The 14416-nt window shown below is 55.6% G+C and overlaps 2 protein-coding genes across 5 annotated transcripts; both read left to right on the top strand.

The window, feature by feature from the left end:
• The first annotated feature begins 11 nt into the window (after nt 1-11).
• On the top strand, nt 12-7204 carry SPCS2 (signal peptidase complex subunit 2). 2 transcript variants are annotated; one of them, XM_052699392.1, is made up of 5 exons: nt 12-101; nt 4962-5045; nt 5810-5970; nt 6356-6490; nt 6954-7204. In XM_052699392.1, the coding sequence occupies exons 1-5, from the start codon at nt 63-65 to the stop codon at nt 7138-7140; spliced, it is 606 nt and encodes a 201-aa protein (XP_052555352.1). In that variant the 5' UTR covers nt 12-62; the 3' UTR covers nt 7141-7204. The 2 variants fall into 2 exon arrangements, with proteins under 2 accessions (XP_052555352.1, XP_052555351.1); XM_052699391.1 differs by lacking the exon at nt 12-101 and adding an exon at nt 4540-4852.
• A 533-nt stretch (nt 7205-7737) lies between these two features.
• On the top strand, nt 7738-13978 carry NEU3 (neuraminidase 3). Of its 3 annotated transcripts, none has more exons than XM_052699297.1 (4): nt 7738-7777; nt 9391-9422; nt 9526-9759; nt 11675-13978. In XM_052699297.1, the coding sequence occupies exons 2-4, from the start codon at nt 9396-9398 to the stop codon at nt 13514-13516; spliced, it is 2103 nt and encodes a 700-aa protein (XP_052555257.1). In that variant the 5' UTR covers nt 7738-7777; nt 9391-9395; the 3' UTR covers nt 13517-13978. The 3 variants fall into 3 exon arrangements, with proteins under 3 accessions (XP_052555257.1, XP_052555258.1, XP_052555259.1); XM_052699298.1 differs by lacking the exon at nt 7738-7777 and adding an exon at nt 7806-7821; XM_052699299.1 differs by lacking the exons at nt 7738-7777; nt 9391-9422 and having other exon boundaries at nt 9580-9759; nt 11641-13978.
• Nucleotides 13979-14416: the final 438 nt, after the last annotated feature.

Here is a 14416-nt window from a genome sequence, read left to right as displayed (position 1 = left end):
CGCGCAGCCAATCAGCGGCCGCCACATCGCGCGGGAAGGGCGGTGCGGAGGGCGGCGAGAAGATGGCGGCCAAAGGCGGCAGGAATGGGCTGCTCGATAAGGTGCGGGGCTGCCGCCCGGCTTTGACCTCTATTTCTTTTTCACTTTCGCCTCAGCGCTGCCCTTGGGGCTGTCTTCGGGTTCACCCCGGCCTTCCAAAGCGCTGTGAGGGGAGGGAGAGCGGGAGGCGGCGGGCGGGCAGTGTGCTGAGGGCTGTGTGAGGGGCTGAAGAGTCTGTGGGAGAGCCGGGGTGAGAGCTGGGAGAGTTCGTCCTGGGGATGGGAGGGCTCTGAGGAGGCCTGGATTTGATGTTCCTGTGTCTGCAGGGAGCTCTGGGAAAGGTGGGCAGGGGGCTCGGTTGGGGGGTTTTGATCGGGTGGGACGGGAGGTGACGGCCTCAGGTGGCTCTGGGGTGGGTCAGGTTGTGTGACAGGAAAGCTTTTATCTGAAGGAGTGGTGAAGCACCGACGCAGCTGCCCAGAGAGTGGGGTTGTCACCGTCCCTGGGGGTGTCCCAGAGCTGTGCGGATGTGATACTGAGGGATGTGGAGGTGGATTGGGGATCTGAGAAGTCTTTCCCAACCTTCACGGTTCTATGAAAGCTATGGAGCCAGGCTGAGAGCTGGGAGTGTTCAGCCTGTGGAAAAGAAGGCTCTGCAGAGAGCTTACAGCACCTAAAGGGCTGCGGGAGAGCTGGGGTGGGCTGTTTGTCAGCTACGTGGTGTTAAGCTCGAAGAAGCTGGATTTAGATTAGATGAGGAAGAAATTCTTCACCACCAGGGTGGGGAGGCTCCAGCACAGCAGTCCCGAGCTGTGGGTGCCCAACTCTGGCAGTGCCCAAGGTGGTGGATGATGCTGTGGGCATTGGGCTGTGGGAGGCTTCCCTGCCCGTGGAGGGATTGAAACTGGCTGAGCTCTAAGATCCCTTCCAACCCAAATGTTCTGTGATTTATATTTTTTAACCTTTCTCATGTATCAGCTTTGATCTCAGCTCAGTTCCAAGCAGACAGGTGTTTGTGTCGCAGCCCTTCCTTGTGTTTGATGAGTGCTGATGCTCCTCTGTCACAAAAATGAAAGGCCTGGAGGCGTTTTGTTCACAGGATGATAGAAACTGATGCCTCCATCTCAAGGGAGGGAGGGTGTACCTTCAGAGTGCTGTGCTTCCTTCAGCAAACTTCAAAGCGGGGATGGCTGCAGTTGAGAACAGTTTGATTCTTTTTCTGTTGATGTACGTGTATTTGCAAGCACAGTTCTTGTGTATTTGTTTTGAGATGAAGCTCCTCATGCTGTGTGTGAGATTTGGTGTGAAATCTTCAACGCAGCATCAGCCACCGAGTGAATTCTGTTAGTGGAAGATGCTAACGAAGTACTTCTGCACACTTCTTTGTGTGCAGCCTTCAGCTCCTGTTTGAGAGCACTTTGTGGTTGTACTTAAAGAGCTCTAAGAAATACCACACTCTCAAGGTGTTCTGTGTCTTCTGCTGTGTCCTCTGTGTGTGCAGCTGTGGTTGTTTCAGAAGGAAATGAAGCAGTTGCTAAGGGAAGTACATCGTAGTGCAGGAGGAGTTTCAACAGAGCTGTATAAAGCACACACAAGACAGTTTTCTTTCCTCCCTCTCCTTTGTGCTGATCCATACGTTTTTGTTTCCTGCTTCCTGATGACTTAAATCTGGTAATGTCTGTATTGCAGAGGTGTTATCTGGTAAATCATGCTCTTAGTCCCTAAATTGCTCAAGTTTTTCTCAAGCAAGACAGCAGTGGCATGGGACTGAGGCTTTGTACTCCGATAAAAGGGCTGCTCGCTTCACGTTTGTGTTTGTACTTCACCAGTGAGCTGAATCAGGGTGAGTTAAGGGAGCCTGGGGTGTTAACTATCCCATTTTTTTGTTGTCTTTCTCATATTCTTTCAGCATTGATGACAACCAAGCAGTTCCTCCTGACCCTGGGCAGCCTGGTCTGGTGGTTGGTGACCCTGCACACAGCAGGGGGATGAAACTGGATGATTATTGTGGTCCTCTTCAACCCAGGCCATTCTGTGATTCATTCTATGACCCATAGAACCAGGGCTGTGTGCCTTGCAGTGTGCATATTCTGCTGGGGCTCATCCTGGCTCTCTGGGCTGCATCTCAGTGTCCTGATTTAAAGATCCTACACCAGCATTCATATAATCACAGTAGAAACAAGTCTTTCTTTGTGACTTATGTTTTCAGTACTCACAGCATGCCTTAAACTTCAAAGCAGTATTTGGAGAGACAGGCTGTGCTTGGGTGCAACGTAAACCAAGCTGACAGCAGAACAGGAGGAATAAGGCAGGGGGAAAATGAAGTCTGTGCTGCTCTTTGAGATGTGAGTGGCTTGACACCTCCCATAGGATTTTTCTGTGCCTGTTGCCAGGGAGGGAGCTTGCAGCTGTAGGTGAAGGTGATTTCAGGCATGGCGAGGGATGGAGTGCTTGGAGCTGGGGGTGGCTGGGGTGAGAGAAAGCCTGTGTATTCCTTTTTTTGGAGCTAAGAGCAGAATGCTGCCCTGCAGTCACCCAGCTGCAGGTAGCTGTGTTGCTCAGGTATTTCAGCCAGGTCCCTGTGTGCTTCCTGTGCTTTTAGGACTCTCCCACACGTTGAAGCCTCGTTCTTACACACGAGTAAAGCAAGGGCGTGCTTTCAAGTGCTAAACCACCTCTGAGGTGTGGCCTGACTGCAATAACCTGCTTGTTATCCCCTGGTGTGGGGAGGAGGAGGCACGCTTCTGTCACTTGGTTTTGGAAGAAAGGAGTTGAGTTGCAGCTGAACTGAAAACGATCTTGAAATGGCTGCAGGTTTCTGTGAGTTCCCCTCCCTGGCTCCCACAGGTCAGAATTGAAAGGGGAGCTGCAGTGCAGTGCTGGGAGGAGGAATCTCAAAGGGGCAGAGGTGAAGGGGAGGCTGAAACTCCTCCCTGCCTGAGTCCCACAGTGCAGATATGTCCCCATTGCAAGGTCCTCTCTGGCCTGACCCACCTTTGGGGGGTTCAGGATGGAGAGCAAGAATCCAGAAGGTGATTCTCGTGCTGCCTGGGTAAGGCAGTCTGTACATCTGTTCCCCTATGCAGATTCCTTCAGTGAGGGACATGTCTGCAGTCCGGTGCCTTTGGGGACAGTGACCACAGAGTAGCTTTAAAATCCCGAGGCTTTCAGTGATAAGCCTGAGGGCTTTGGTTTTATTTCTTCTTTTGATTCCTGAGTCTTTTCTCACTGCTGTTTTCCAACTATTCCAAGCCTCTCTAGGAAGCTGTTGGTTTTAGGACGTAAGCAGACTAAAACTTGACTAAAAACTTGAGTTTTGGCAGTGAGATGGATGCGCTGTGCTTCAGTGCCAGGTGAACCACGCTGCTGCCACGAGCAGGGACTGCCAGGGACTGCCTGAGGTAAGAGCAGATTAGGTGACAGCCAAAAGGGATGTGTGGCACTGATCACACCTGGATCCCATCAGAGCTGGAAAGCTCAGGGTGGTAGCACTGCCCGCTGTGCATCTCCCCAGCTGGGCCTCAAGTCTCAGAGCACCTCTTCCCAGTGAGAAATTGTAGATGTGTGTAAAGGAATAAAAACAGCTCCTTCTTTGTTCCTTCTGCAGCACGTTGACCAGAGGTCTGCTCCACCTGCAGCAGGGAGCATTGCTGTGTCAGGTGTTTTGTCATAGAATCACAGCATGGCCTGGGCTGCAAAGGAGCTCAATGCTCATCCAGCTCCAAGCCCTGCTGTGTGCAGGTCGCCAAGCAGCAGCCCAGGCTGCCCAGAGCCACATCCAGCCTGGCCTTGAATGCCTGCAGGGATGGGGCATCCACAGCCTCCTTGGGCAACCTGTGCCAGTGCCTCACCACCCTCTGCCTCCAAAACTTCCTCCTCACATCCAACCCAAACCTCCCCTGTCTCATTTTAAATCCATCCCCCCTTAAAAAATAGGGAATTCTTTCCCATTCTCTACTCCTGATAGTGTTGTTTGTGGGAATCCGAAGGGCTGGGAGTAAAACTGCTGTGGGTGCTTTTATAAAGAAACATCAATAATTGAAAGAATTGTTCATTCCATTTCTTTCACATCTGCTTCTTGCTCCTGATTCATACCTGTGGATCCTGAAAGGTAATCCCAACTTCACCAATGTGTCTGTGGGAGAGAGCAGGTTGGGTTTTACATCCTCCTTCCAGAGAAGGAAAGGAGCTCTTCTGACAGCTGTGTTGTAAATGCAATTTGGGGGCTCTGGGACTGGGATGTAACAGGGAACAGTCACTCAAGTTGCTCAGATGACTTTGACACGACGTGCTGCTTTGAAAGGGCTCAGGTAGCCAAGAACTGCCACCACAGACACTGTCATTCAAAGGGAAGTTCATGCCTGTAAGCTGTGCTATCTGGGATTCATTGCTGTGAAGGATCTCCTTCTGCAGGTGGGTCTGAGGGAGATCTGGGCACAGAAGAGCTGAGGAGTCGCTTGGTTTGTAGCAGGGATGGACTGCCTGGCACTTCTTTGCCATGCCTTCTGTGGGTCTCTTACGACCCTGTTGGTAAAGGTGTTTTGAGTTCTTCCTCCCGTTATATCAGCCCCCAGAGGATCTGTGTGTAACTTTCTTCCCACAAACCATCAGAACACCCTCAGAGGCCACAAGCAGGGCCATGCTGCAGCTATCAGGACCAAAAACAGAAGAAAACCAATGTAAAAAGTTGTTTCCTCAGTTTTTTTTCCCCTCTGCTGGTGGCAGAGTTGAAATCTGCAGAGCCTTTCTTTGGCAGTGGAGCTTTAGTGCTGGAGTGGCTGCGGTGCAACACAGCTCCCTCTCACACAGCTCTGTAGGTATTGGGGTTTCTCTCCTAACCTTTGTGTTCCTGACAGCGGCAAGTGTGGTAAAAGAAACTGTTACCCCATCCCAAATCTCTCACGTTTTGCTCTCCGTTGCAGTGGAAGATTGATGACAAACCAGTGAAGATTGATAAATGGGACGGCTCAGCTGTGAAAAATTCTCTGGACGACTCTGCCAAAAAGGTGTGTGGTGCCAGTGCTGCCTCTGAGCTCTTGAGAAGGATGATGTGGGGGGTCCTGGTGGATGCAAAACTGAACATGAGCCAGCAGTGCTCCTGCAGCTGGGAAAGCAAACGGGATCCTGGGCTCCATCAGCAGAGGGGTGGCCAGCAGGGACAGGGAGGTGATTGTCCCCCTCTGCTCTGCTCTTGTGAGGCCCCATCTGCAGCACTGCATCCAGGGCTGGAGCCCCCAGGACAAGACAGACAGTGAGGTGTTGGAGAGGGTGCAGAGGAGCCACAAAGATGAGCAGAGGGCTGCAGAGCCTCCCTACAAAGACAGGCTGAGGGAGCTGGGCTTGTTCAGCATGGAGAAGAGAAGCTGCGGGGTGACCTCAGTGCAGCCTGCAGTGCCTCAAGGGAGCCTGCAGACAGGAGGGGAGTCAGCTCTGTGCAAGGGGAGATGGCAGCAGGACAAGGGGAAATGGTTTGGAGTTGAGGGAGGGCAGCTGGAGGTTGGATGTCAGGGGGAAGTTGTTCAGAGAGAGAGTGGTGAGGGGCTGGAACAGCTGCCCAGAGAGGCTGTGATGCCCCGTCCATCCCTGGAGGTGTTCAAGGCCAGGTTGGATGGGGCCCTGGGCAGCCTGGGCTGCTGTGAGATGGGGAGGTTGGTGGCCCTGCATTGGTGGGGGGTTGGAGCTTCGTGGTCCTTGAGCTCCCTTCCATCCCAAGCCATTCTGTGGTTCTTTGAAAGCACAAAGTGAACCCATCTCTGCGTTCCTCCTGCAGGTCCTCCTGGAGAAGTACAAATATGTGGAAAACTTCCGCCTGATCGACGGGCGCCTCATCATCTGCACCATCTCGTGTCTCTTTGCCATCGTCGCTTTGATCTGGGATTACCTGCACCCCTTCCCTGAATCCAAACCTGTCCTCGCCTTCTGTGTCGTCTCATATCCTTTACATGCACTCTCTTTTTAAGACCACGGGGCTTTGGTTTTCCCAGAAAGCACAACAAAGCCCTTCTGTGTCTTCCCATGTCGGCCCTGTGGGAATTTCTCTGCCTGGAGATCAGCTGAGATCCAACTCTGCTTCGTGTGACGCAGTGCTCTGGTTGTCATGTGCTTACATGTGAGTCCATGTGTGAGGATCCAGGCCCCCCCTGGGCGCTCTGGTTGACTTTTCTAAGAGCCAACTCATGTTGAAGAGTGAACTCTGCAATACCAGCACCTGCTTGGAGTGCTGTTCCTAACAGGGTGGCAGTGGGCTCTGTGTGTGGGCTGCCGGGTTGGTTCGACAATGCAAACGGGCACCCGAATTTCCTTAACTTGGTCGAACGTATTTTGTGATGATGGGAATCCTGACCATCTATACCTCCTACAAAGAGAAGAGCATCTTCCTGGTGGCTCACAGGAAGGACCCGGCTGGGATGGACCCTGACGACGTGTGGCAGCTCTCCTCCAGCCTCAAACGGTACCGTGAGCTCCGCCTGCGTTTATCACAGGGCAGGAAAGCTTTGGCCAAATGCCACCAAAACGAGGCAAAAGGAGTGGTGTTTTTTGTGCTGATCCCACGGGATTCTGTAGGATCCAAAGAGTTGTCTCTTATTTTTGCACTCTTCAATCCGTTTCACAGTAAGTAAGAAATGAGGGACGGCACCAAGCTGTCCTTTGCCTCAAATCTTCACGTCTCATTTCTTAGTCAATGGGGAACGAAAACCCAATCCCTTAACATGAACAGGTTGCCCAAGGAGGCTGTGGATGCCCCATCCCTGCAGGCATTCAAGGCCAGGCTGGATGTGGCTCTGGGCAGCCTGGGCTGCTGCTTGGCGACCTGCACACAGCAGGGCTTGGAGCTGGATGAGCATTGAGCTCCTTTGCAACCCAGGCCATTCTATGGAATTACACTCTGAAATCTGTGTTTCCCCCCCCCCCAGGTTTGATGACAAATACACCCTGAAGCTGACCTTCATCAGTGGGAAAACCAAACAGCAGAGAGAAGCTGAGTTCACCAGGTCCATCGCCAAGTTCTTCGATGCCAACGGGATGCTGGTGATGGAGGCCTACGAGCCCGAGGTCTCCAAGCTGCACGACAGCCTGGCGCTGGAGAGGAAAATCAAGTGAGCTGACCTCCGTGGAGCTCAACGCAAATAAAGGAAAGCAGTGCGAGAAAGCGATTCGCTTCTAATTTTGTTCTTCTGGTTGGTTTTTTTTTTTGTCCTGAAATCCTTTTCCCCTTTTTGAATCGATGGGGATCAGAAGTTGTGCTGAGCTGCACCCGCCCGCAGCTGGCTGGGTTTAGGGGGGATGATGAAGAGGGCATTGCTCTGTGCCACGCGTCCCTATGGGAGGAATTCAGGACAGAAAGCCTCGTTGAAACCAACTGTCTGTTGTTTGCAACCCGAGTTCTCTTTATTTTTATATTTAATTGCTCTGGGGGATTGTTTTTATATCAAACCTTTTAGGGCCGTGGGAAGGAGCGGCGTTCTGCGCTTGTCTCCCGGCTGTGCGTCCGGCTGCTTTTTTCTTCTCGCCGCGTACGATGAAACCCTGCTGGAAAACCGGCATTTTTTTAAAGCGCTTTTATGTTTTTCGTTTTCAATAAAAGGAACGAAGCGATGTGAGCGATAAACCCGGCGCAGCTTTAGGGGCGGTCCGTGAGTCGGGAGGGAGGGGGGGAGGCGGTCCTTGGAACCACCCCCGTGGGGTCGGGGCGGAGCTGGGGGAGGGCTCGGAACGGCGGAAGCGGCTGCGGGAGACGGTGATCGAGGGCGAGGGGGGGGGGAGGCGGGAGGGACGACCGAGGTACGGGGGTGCATTGGGGTTTGGGGCGTAATGGGGGACTGGGAACGTTGGGGGTGAAAGGGGGGGGGGGGGGTTGGATGGGGGTTTGCATAGGGGGATTGGGGAAATTGGGGCGGTGGGGGGGGGTGTCCTCGGGGTTTGCAGGAAAGGGGGGGCATTGGTGTATATTGGAGAGGGGGGGCGGGAGGGCATTGGTTCGTATTGGAGGGGAGCAGGGGGCATTGGTGCGTATCGAGGGGGCATTGGTTCGTGTTGGAGGGAGGCGCAGGGGGCATTGGTGCATATTGGGGGGTATTGGTTCGTATTGGGGGGTTGCGAGGGGCATTGGTGTGTATGGGGGGCATTGGTTCATATTGGGGGGATGCGGGGGCCATTGGGGGGGCGCGGGGGGCATTGGTTTGCATTGAGGGGCATTGATGCGTATTGGGGGGGTGTGGGGGGCATTGGTTCATATTGAGGGCATTGGTTCGTGTTGGGGGGGGCACGGGGGGCATTGGTGCGTATTGGGGGGACGCGGGGGGCATTGGTGCATATTTGGGGGGGCATTGGTTCGTAGTGGGGGATTGCGGGGGGCATTGGTTCGTATCGGGGGGGCATTGGTGTGTATTGGGGGACACGGGGGGCATTGGTTCGTGTTGGGGGGGCACAAGGGGCATTGGTGCATATTGGAGGGGGCGCAGGGGGCATTGGTGCATATTGGAGGGGGCGCAGGGGGCATTGGTGTGTATTGGGGGGGCATTGGTTCGTAGTGAGGGGAGTGGGGGGGGTGCGGGGGGCATCGGTTCGTATTGGGGGGCATTGGTTCATACTGGGGGGATGCGGGGGGCATTGGTTTGCATTGGGGGGCATTGGTGCATATTGGGGGGGCATTGATGCGTATTGGGGGGGTGTGGGGGGCATTGGTTCATATTGGGGGCATTGGTTCATATTAGGGGGGGCATAGGGGGCATTGGTTCGTGTTGGGGGGGCACAGGGGGCATTGATGTGTATTGGGGGGGCATTGGTGTGTATTGGGGGACACGGGGGACATTGGTTCGTGTTGAGGGGGGCACGGGGCATTGGTGCATATTGGGGGGGCATTGGTTAGTAGTGGGGGGGGTGCGGGGGGCATTGGTTCATATTGGGGGGAGCGTGGGGGCATTGGTGTGTATGGGGGGGCATTGGTTCATATTGGGTGGATGCGGGGGGCATTGGTTCGTATTTGGGGGAGTGTGGGAGGCATTGGTTCCTTTTGGGGGGGGCACAGGGGGCATTTGTTTGTATTGGGGGGGCGCGGGGGGCATTGGTTTGTATTGGGGGCATTGGTTCATATCGGTTCGTATTGGGGGGGCATTGGTTCGTATTGGGGGTGTATGGGGGGATTGGGAAAAATGTGGCTGTTGGGGGGTCAGGGAATGGGGGGGTTGGAAAGGGGGAGGGTCTTCGGGGGGGCTCAGGGTTGTTGGTGTGGGGGGGGTTTCATAGGGATATTGGGAAAACTGGGGTTCTGTGGGGTCAGGACACGCTGGGATGGAGGGGAGGGGGTCCGTGGGTTGGCACTGACCCCAACTCCGGTTCCACTGAGGACAGGCACCATGGCTCAGGCTGTCACCTGGCTCAAGGTGAGTCCTCATCCCATCTCCTTGCTGGGGGGGGGGGGGGGCTACGAAGGGATACAACCCCCCCCTTTTCCTTCCATTTAACCCCTCCGATCCCAAACCCCAGCGGCTGTGCGGGGCCAGGGAGCCTCCCCAAACCCCAGAGGCCCCACTCAACCCCCCTCGGGAGACGCTGTTCCGACAGGAGGGACCCGGGGGGGTGACGTACCGAATCCCGGCGCTGCTCCACGTGCCTCCCCGCACCCTGCTGGCCTTTGCTGAGAAGCGCTCCTCCATCCGGGATGAGGACGCGCAGCTCCTGGTGCTGCGCCGGGGGCGGTGGAACGGGAGTAAGGTGGAGGTAATGGGGGAAAGGGTGGTTTGTGGGGTCTGGGGGAGGGGGTGGTTTGGGGGATTCAAAGTGGTTTTGGGGTTCGTGGTGGTGATTCGGGGAGGTTGGGTGGTGGGTTTGGCGTTCGGAGTGGTGGTGGGGGGGGTTGGGTGGTGGGTTTAGGGTTTGGGATGGTGGTTTTGGGGTTCAGGGTGGTGGTTTTGGGGTGGTTTAAAGTTGGGGGTGGTGGTTTTGGGGTTCATGGCAATGGTTTTAGGGTTTGGATGGTGGGTTTAGGCTGTGGGATGGTGGTTTTGGGGTTTGGGACCATGGTTTTGGGGGGTTGGATGGTGGTTTTGGTGTTCAGGGTGGTGATACTGGGGTTTGGGTGGTGGGTTTGGGGTTTTGGTGTGGGTTTAAGGTTTGGGATGATGGTTTTGGGGTTCATAGTGGTGATTTTAGAGTTTGAAGTGGCAGTTTTAGGGTTTGGGATGGTGGTTTTGGGGTTTATGGTGGTGGTTTGGGAGGTTGGGTGGTGGTTTTGGCATTCAGAGTGGTGGTGGTGGGGTTTGGGTGGTGGGTTGAGGGTTTGGGATGGTGGGTTTAGGGGGTTGGATGGTGGTTTTGGTGTTCAGGGTGGTGATATTGGGGTTTGGGTGGTGGGTTTGGGGTCTAGGGTGGTAGTTTAGGGGTTTTGAAGTGGCAGTTTTAGGGTTTGGGACGGTGATTTTTGGGTTCATGGTGGTGGTTTGGGGGGTTGGTGGTGGTTTTGGTGTTCAGGGTGGTGGTTTTGGGGTGGTTTAAAGTTGGGGGTGGTGGTTTTGGGGTTCATGGCAATGGTTTTGGAGTTTAGGTGGTGATTTCGGCTCTGGGATGGTGGTTTTGGGGTTTGGGACGGTGGTTTTGGGGGGTTGGATGGTGGTTTTGGTGTTCAGGGTGGTGATACTGGGGTTTGGGTTTGGGGTTTGGGGTTTTGGTGTGGGTTTAAGGTTTGGGATGATGGTTTTGGGGTTCATAGTGGTGATTTTAGAGTTTGAAGTGGCAGTTTTAGGGTTTGGGACGGTGATTTTTGGGTTCATGGTGGTGGTTTGGGGGGTTGGTGGTGGTTTTGGGGTTTATGGTGGTGGTTTTGGGGTGGTTTAAAGTTGGGGGTGGTGGTTTTGGGGTTCATGGCAATGGTTGTGGAGTTGGAGGTGGTGGTTTAGGCTCTGGGATGGTGGTTTTGGGTTTGGGACGGTGGGGGGTTGGATGGTGGTTTTGGTGTTCAGGGTGGTGATACTGGGGTTTGGGTGGTGGGTTTAGGGTTTGAGAGGTGGTTTTGGGGTTCAGGGTGGTGGTTTGGGGGTGGTTTAAAGTTTGGGATGGTGGTTTTGGGGTTCATGGCAATGGTTTTAGGGTTTGGATGGTGGGTTTAGGATTTGGGATGGTGGTTTTGGGGTTCTTGGCAATGGTTTTGGAGTTGGAGGTGGTGGTTTCAGGGTTTGGGTGTTGGGTTTAGGGTCTCGGATGGTGGTTTTGGGGTGGTTTAAAGTCTGGGGTGGTGGTTTTGGGGTTCATGGCAATGGTTTTAGGGTTTGGGTGCTGGGTTTAGGCTCTGGAATGGTGGTTTTGGGGTTCAGGGTGGTGATATTGGGGTTTGGATGGTGGGTTTAGGGTTTGGGGTTTTGGTGTGGGTTTAAGGTTTGGGATGATGGTTTTGGGGTTCATGGCAATGGTTTCAGGGTTTGGATGGTGGGTTTAGGGTTTGGGATGGTGGTTTTGGGGTTCAGGGTGGTGGTTTTGGGGTGGTTTAAAGCTTGGGGTGGTGGTTTTGGGGTTCATGGCAATGGTTTCAGAGTTTGGGTGGTAGGTTTGGGATTTGGGGTGGCGCTGCTGGGCTTCGCAGAGGTGCTTTGGGGGTTTTGGGGGCAGTGGTTTTAGGGCTGACCTTTACTGCTGCCACCAGTGGGGCCCTGCGGAGGAGCTGAGCCAGCTGACCCTCCCTGCCCACCGCACCATGAACCCCTGCCCTCTGTACGATGCCAACAGCGGCACCGTTTTCCTCTTCTGCATCTGCGTGCGGCGCCGCGTCTCCGAGTGGCATCAGATCGTGGTGGGACGCAGCGCGGCGCGGCTCTGCTGCTCCTCCAGCCCGGACGGCGGCCTCACCTGGAGCCCCCTGCGCGATCTCACCCACGAAGCCATCGCCTCCGACCTGCCCTACTGGGCCACTTTCGCCGTGGGGCCGGGCCATGGCGTGCAGCTGGACTCGGGTCGCCTGGCCGTGCCGGCGTACGCTTACTACGTTCACGGCCGGCTCTGCGGTGTCCCGCTGCCCTGCTTCACCCGCCCGCATTCCTTCGTCTTCTACAGCGACGACGGCGGACGGAGCTGGCAGAAAGGTTCCCTGCTGCGGGGCATGAGGACCGGAGAGTGCCAGGTGGCTGAGATCGCTGCCGAGGATGGAGGGAGGCTGCTTTACTGCAGTGCCCGTCGGCCGTGCCGCTGCCGGGCCGTGGCTGTCAGTGCTGACCGTGGGCAGCGGTTCGGCCTCCCGGCGAGGAGCCCGGCGTTGTGCGAACCGCCGCAGGGCTGCCAGGGCAGCGTGGTCAGCTTTGTGCCCAGCACCATTGGGTGTCCTGTAGGCACCACCAAGAGCCCCAGTGGGGACACCCGACGTTGGCTGCTCTGCTCTGACTCAACCAACCAGCGCCTGCGATGCCGTTCAGGCAATGAGAGCCCCAGCAGGGACACCCAGCGTTGTCTGCTCTGTGCCACCAGCCCTGAAAGTCCCAGCAGGGACACCCAACTCTGCTACCATCCAACCAACCTGCAACAACGCTGTGATTTAGGGCTCCACGTCCATACCGCACCGCCTAGTGAGTGTCCTACAGGCACTGCCAGCACTGAGAGCCCCAATGGGGACACCCAGCGTCGGCTGCTCTCCTCCAACCCCACCAACCAGCTCCAGCAATGTGATTTAGGGACCGAGAGCCCCAGTGGGGACACCCAGCGTCGGCTGCTCTGCTCCAACCCCACCAACCAGCTCCAGCAATGTGATTTAGGGACCGAGAGCCCCAGTGGGGACACCCAGCGTCGGCTGCTCTGCTCCAACCCCACCAACCAGCTCCAGCAATGTGATTTAGGGACTGAGAGCCCCAGTGGGGACACCCAGCGTCAGCTGCTCTGCTCCAACCCCACCAACCAGCTCCAGCAATGTGATTTAGGGACCGAGAGCCCCAGTGGGGACACCCAGCGTCGGCTGCTCTGCTCCAACCCCACCAACCAGCTCCAGCAATGTGATTTAGGGACCGAGAGCCCCAATGGGGACACCCAGCGTCAGCTGTTCTGCTCCAACCCCACCAACCAGCTCCAGCAATGTGATTTAGGGACCGAGAGCCCCAGTGGGGACACCCAGCGTTGGCTGCTCTACTCCCACCCCACCAACCGGCGCCACCGTCGCGATTTAGGGCTCTACGTCAATACGGCGCCGCCCAACGAGGGGGGCTGGCGGCACCCAAGGGTGCTGCAGGAGGGACCTTGTGGGTATTCTGACCTGGCCGTGTGCCCCGATGGGGTCTTTGGGTGCCTGTTTGAGTGCGGGGAGGTCAGCGGCTGCGAGGAGATCGCCTTCTGCCTCTTCACATTGGGCACCGCGGGAGGTGGTGAAGGCAGCGAGAGGCCTTGCCTTGGGAAAGAACCCATTTTTGGGGTTTTGTCCCCAAAGAGCAGCGGGGAGAATTCAGAGGAAGATGTGAGGGATGCAAACCCAGCGGTGGAGAAGCAGCGTTGCAAGGCTTTTAATTAAGACTTTCCTGTGAATTGACTGACGCCCGTCGTTGGGTTGGCGATGGTGTAGGAAGGAACTGGGTGTGACAGGACGTGAGGGGACAGCAGCACACTGCAGTGCCCAGATGGAATTAGAAATGGACATTTTAAGGGGGTGGTGGTGGTGGGTCGGGTTTGGACTTGGGGGCTCAGAGATCTTTTCCGACTTCAGTGATCCTGTGATTTTTCAGCTGGGGAAAAGCCAAAATCAGAGATGAGTTACAAGTTCCTGACTCTTATTATGTGCCACCAGAGAATATTTCTCCTTTTTTAGAGTTTTTCCCCTGTTTTTTCCATTGCCTGATGCCTGCTCAGAGCCCAGCTCTGTCTGTCCAACCACAGGGGCAGACAGGCGGTGCCACATCCCCAGGCTGGTGATGGCAGCTCAGCGTGGGCCCACATCCTTGTGCCAGCAGCGAATAAAGCTCCAAAAGGAATCCAAGTGGGTGGCAGAAGGAGGGACGAGGGATGTGAGGGATGGGGGACAGCAAGTGGTGGGGACACGGAGCGATGGGTGTGTGGAGACATAGGGATGTGCAACATGGGGACGTGGGACGTGGAGAGGTGGGTTCTTGGGGTGTGTGGTGATGGAGATGTGGGATGTGGAGTTCAGGAGATGTGGGACACAGTGCTGGGGACATGGGATGTGGAGTGATGGGGATATGGGACAGGAGTTGGAAGGAACGTGGGACATGGCATGAAGTGATGGGGGTTTGGGATGTGGAGGGAAGGGGACGTGGGACAGGGAGTGGTGAGGACGTGGGGTGGATGGGAGACATGGGGCATGGAGGGGAGGGGAATTGGGGTAAGGAGTGACGAGGTTGTGGGACAGAATGGGGATGTGGGACAGAATGGAGATGTGGGACAGAATGGAGATGTG

Source organism: Tympanuchus pallidicinctus, unplaced genomic scaffold (assembly GCF_026119805.1).
Source record: "Tympanuchus pallidicinctus isolate F22 unplaced genomic scaffold, pur_lepc_1.0 scaffold36, whole genome shotgun sequence".
NCBI lineage: Eukaryota > Metazoa > Chordata > Aves > Galliformes > Phasianidae > Tympanuchus > Tympanuchus pallidicinctus.
Note: the sequence above shows the minus strand (reverse complement) of the source record. Positions and strands in the feature narration are given on the sequence as shown.

What these genes read in the sequence shown, in the direction of transcription:
- SPCS2 (XM_052699391.1), top strand. Translation starts at nt 4,679, where the DNA reads ATGCTGCAGCTATCAGGACCAAAAACAGAAGAAAACCAATGTAAAAAG. An exon ending in TGGACGACTCTGCCAAAAAG is followed by an intron (nt 5,046 to 5,809) that starts GTGTGTGGTGCC and finishes TTCCTCCTGCAG; the next exon opens with GTCCTCCTGGAGAAGTACAA. An exon ending in CTCTCCTCCAGCCTCAAACG is followed by an intron (nt 6,491 to 6,953) that starts GTACCGTGAGCT and finishes CCCCCCCCCCAG; the next exon opens with GTTTGATGACAAATACACCC.
- NEU3 (XM_052699297.1), top strand. Translation starts at nt 9,396, where the DNA reads ATGGCTCAGGCTGTCACCTGGCTCAAG. An exon ending in AGGCTGTCACCTGGCTCAAG is followed by an intron (nt 9,423 to 9,525) that starts GTGAGTCCTCAT and finishes CCCAAACCCCAG; the next exon opens with CGGCTGTGCGGGGCCAGGGA. An exon ending in GGAACGGGAGTAAGGTGGAG is followed by an intron (nt 9,760 to 11,674) that starts GTAATGGGGGAA and finishes TGCTGCCACCAG; the next exon opens with TGGGGCCCTGCGGAGGAGCT.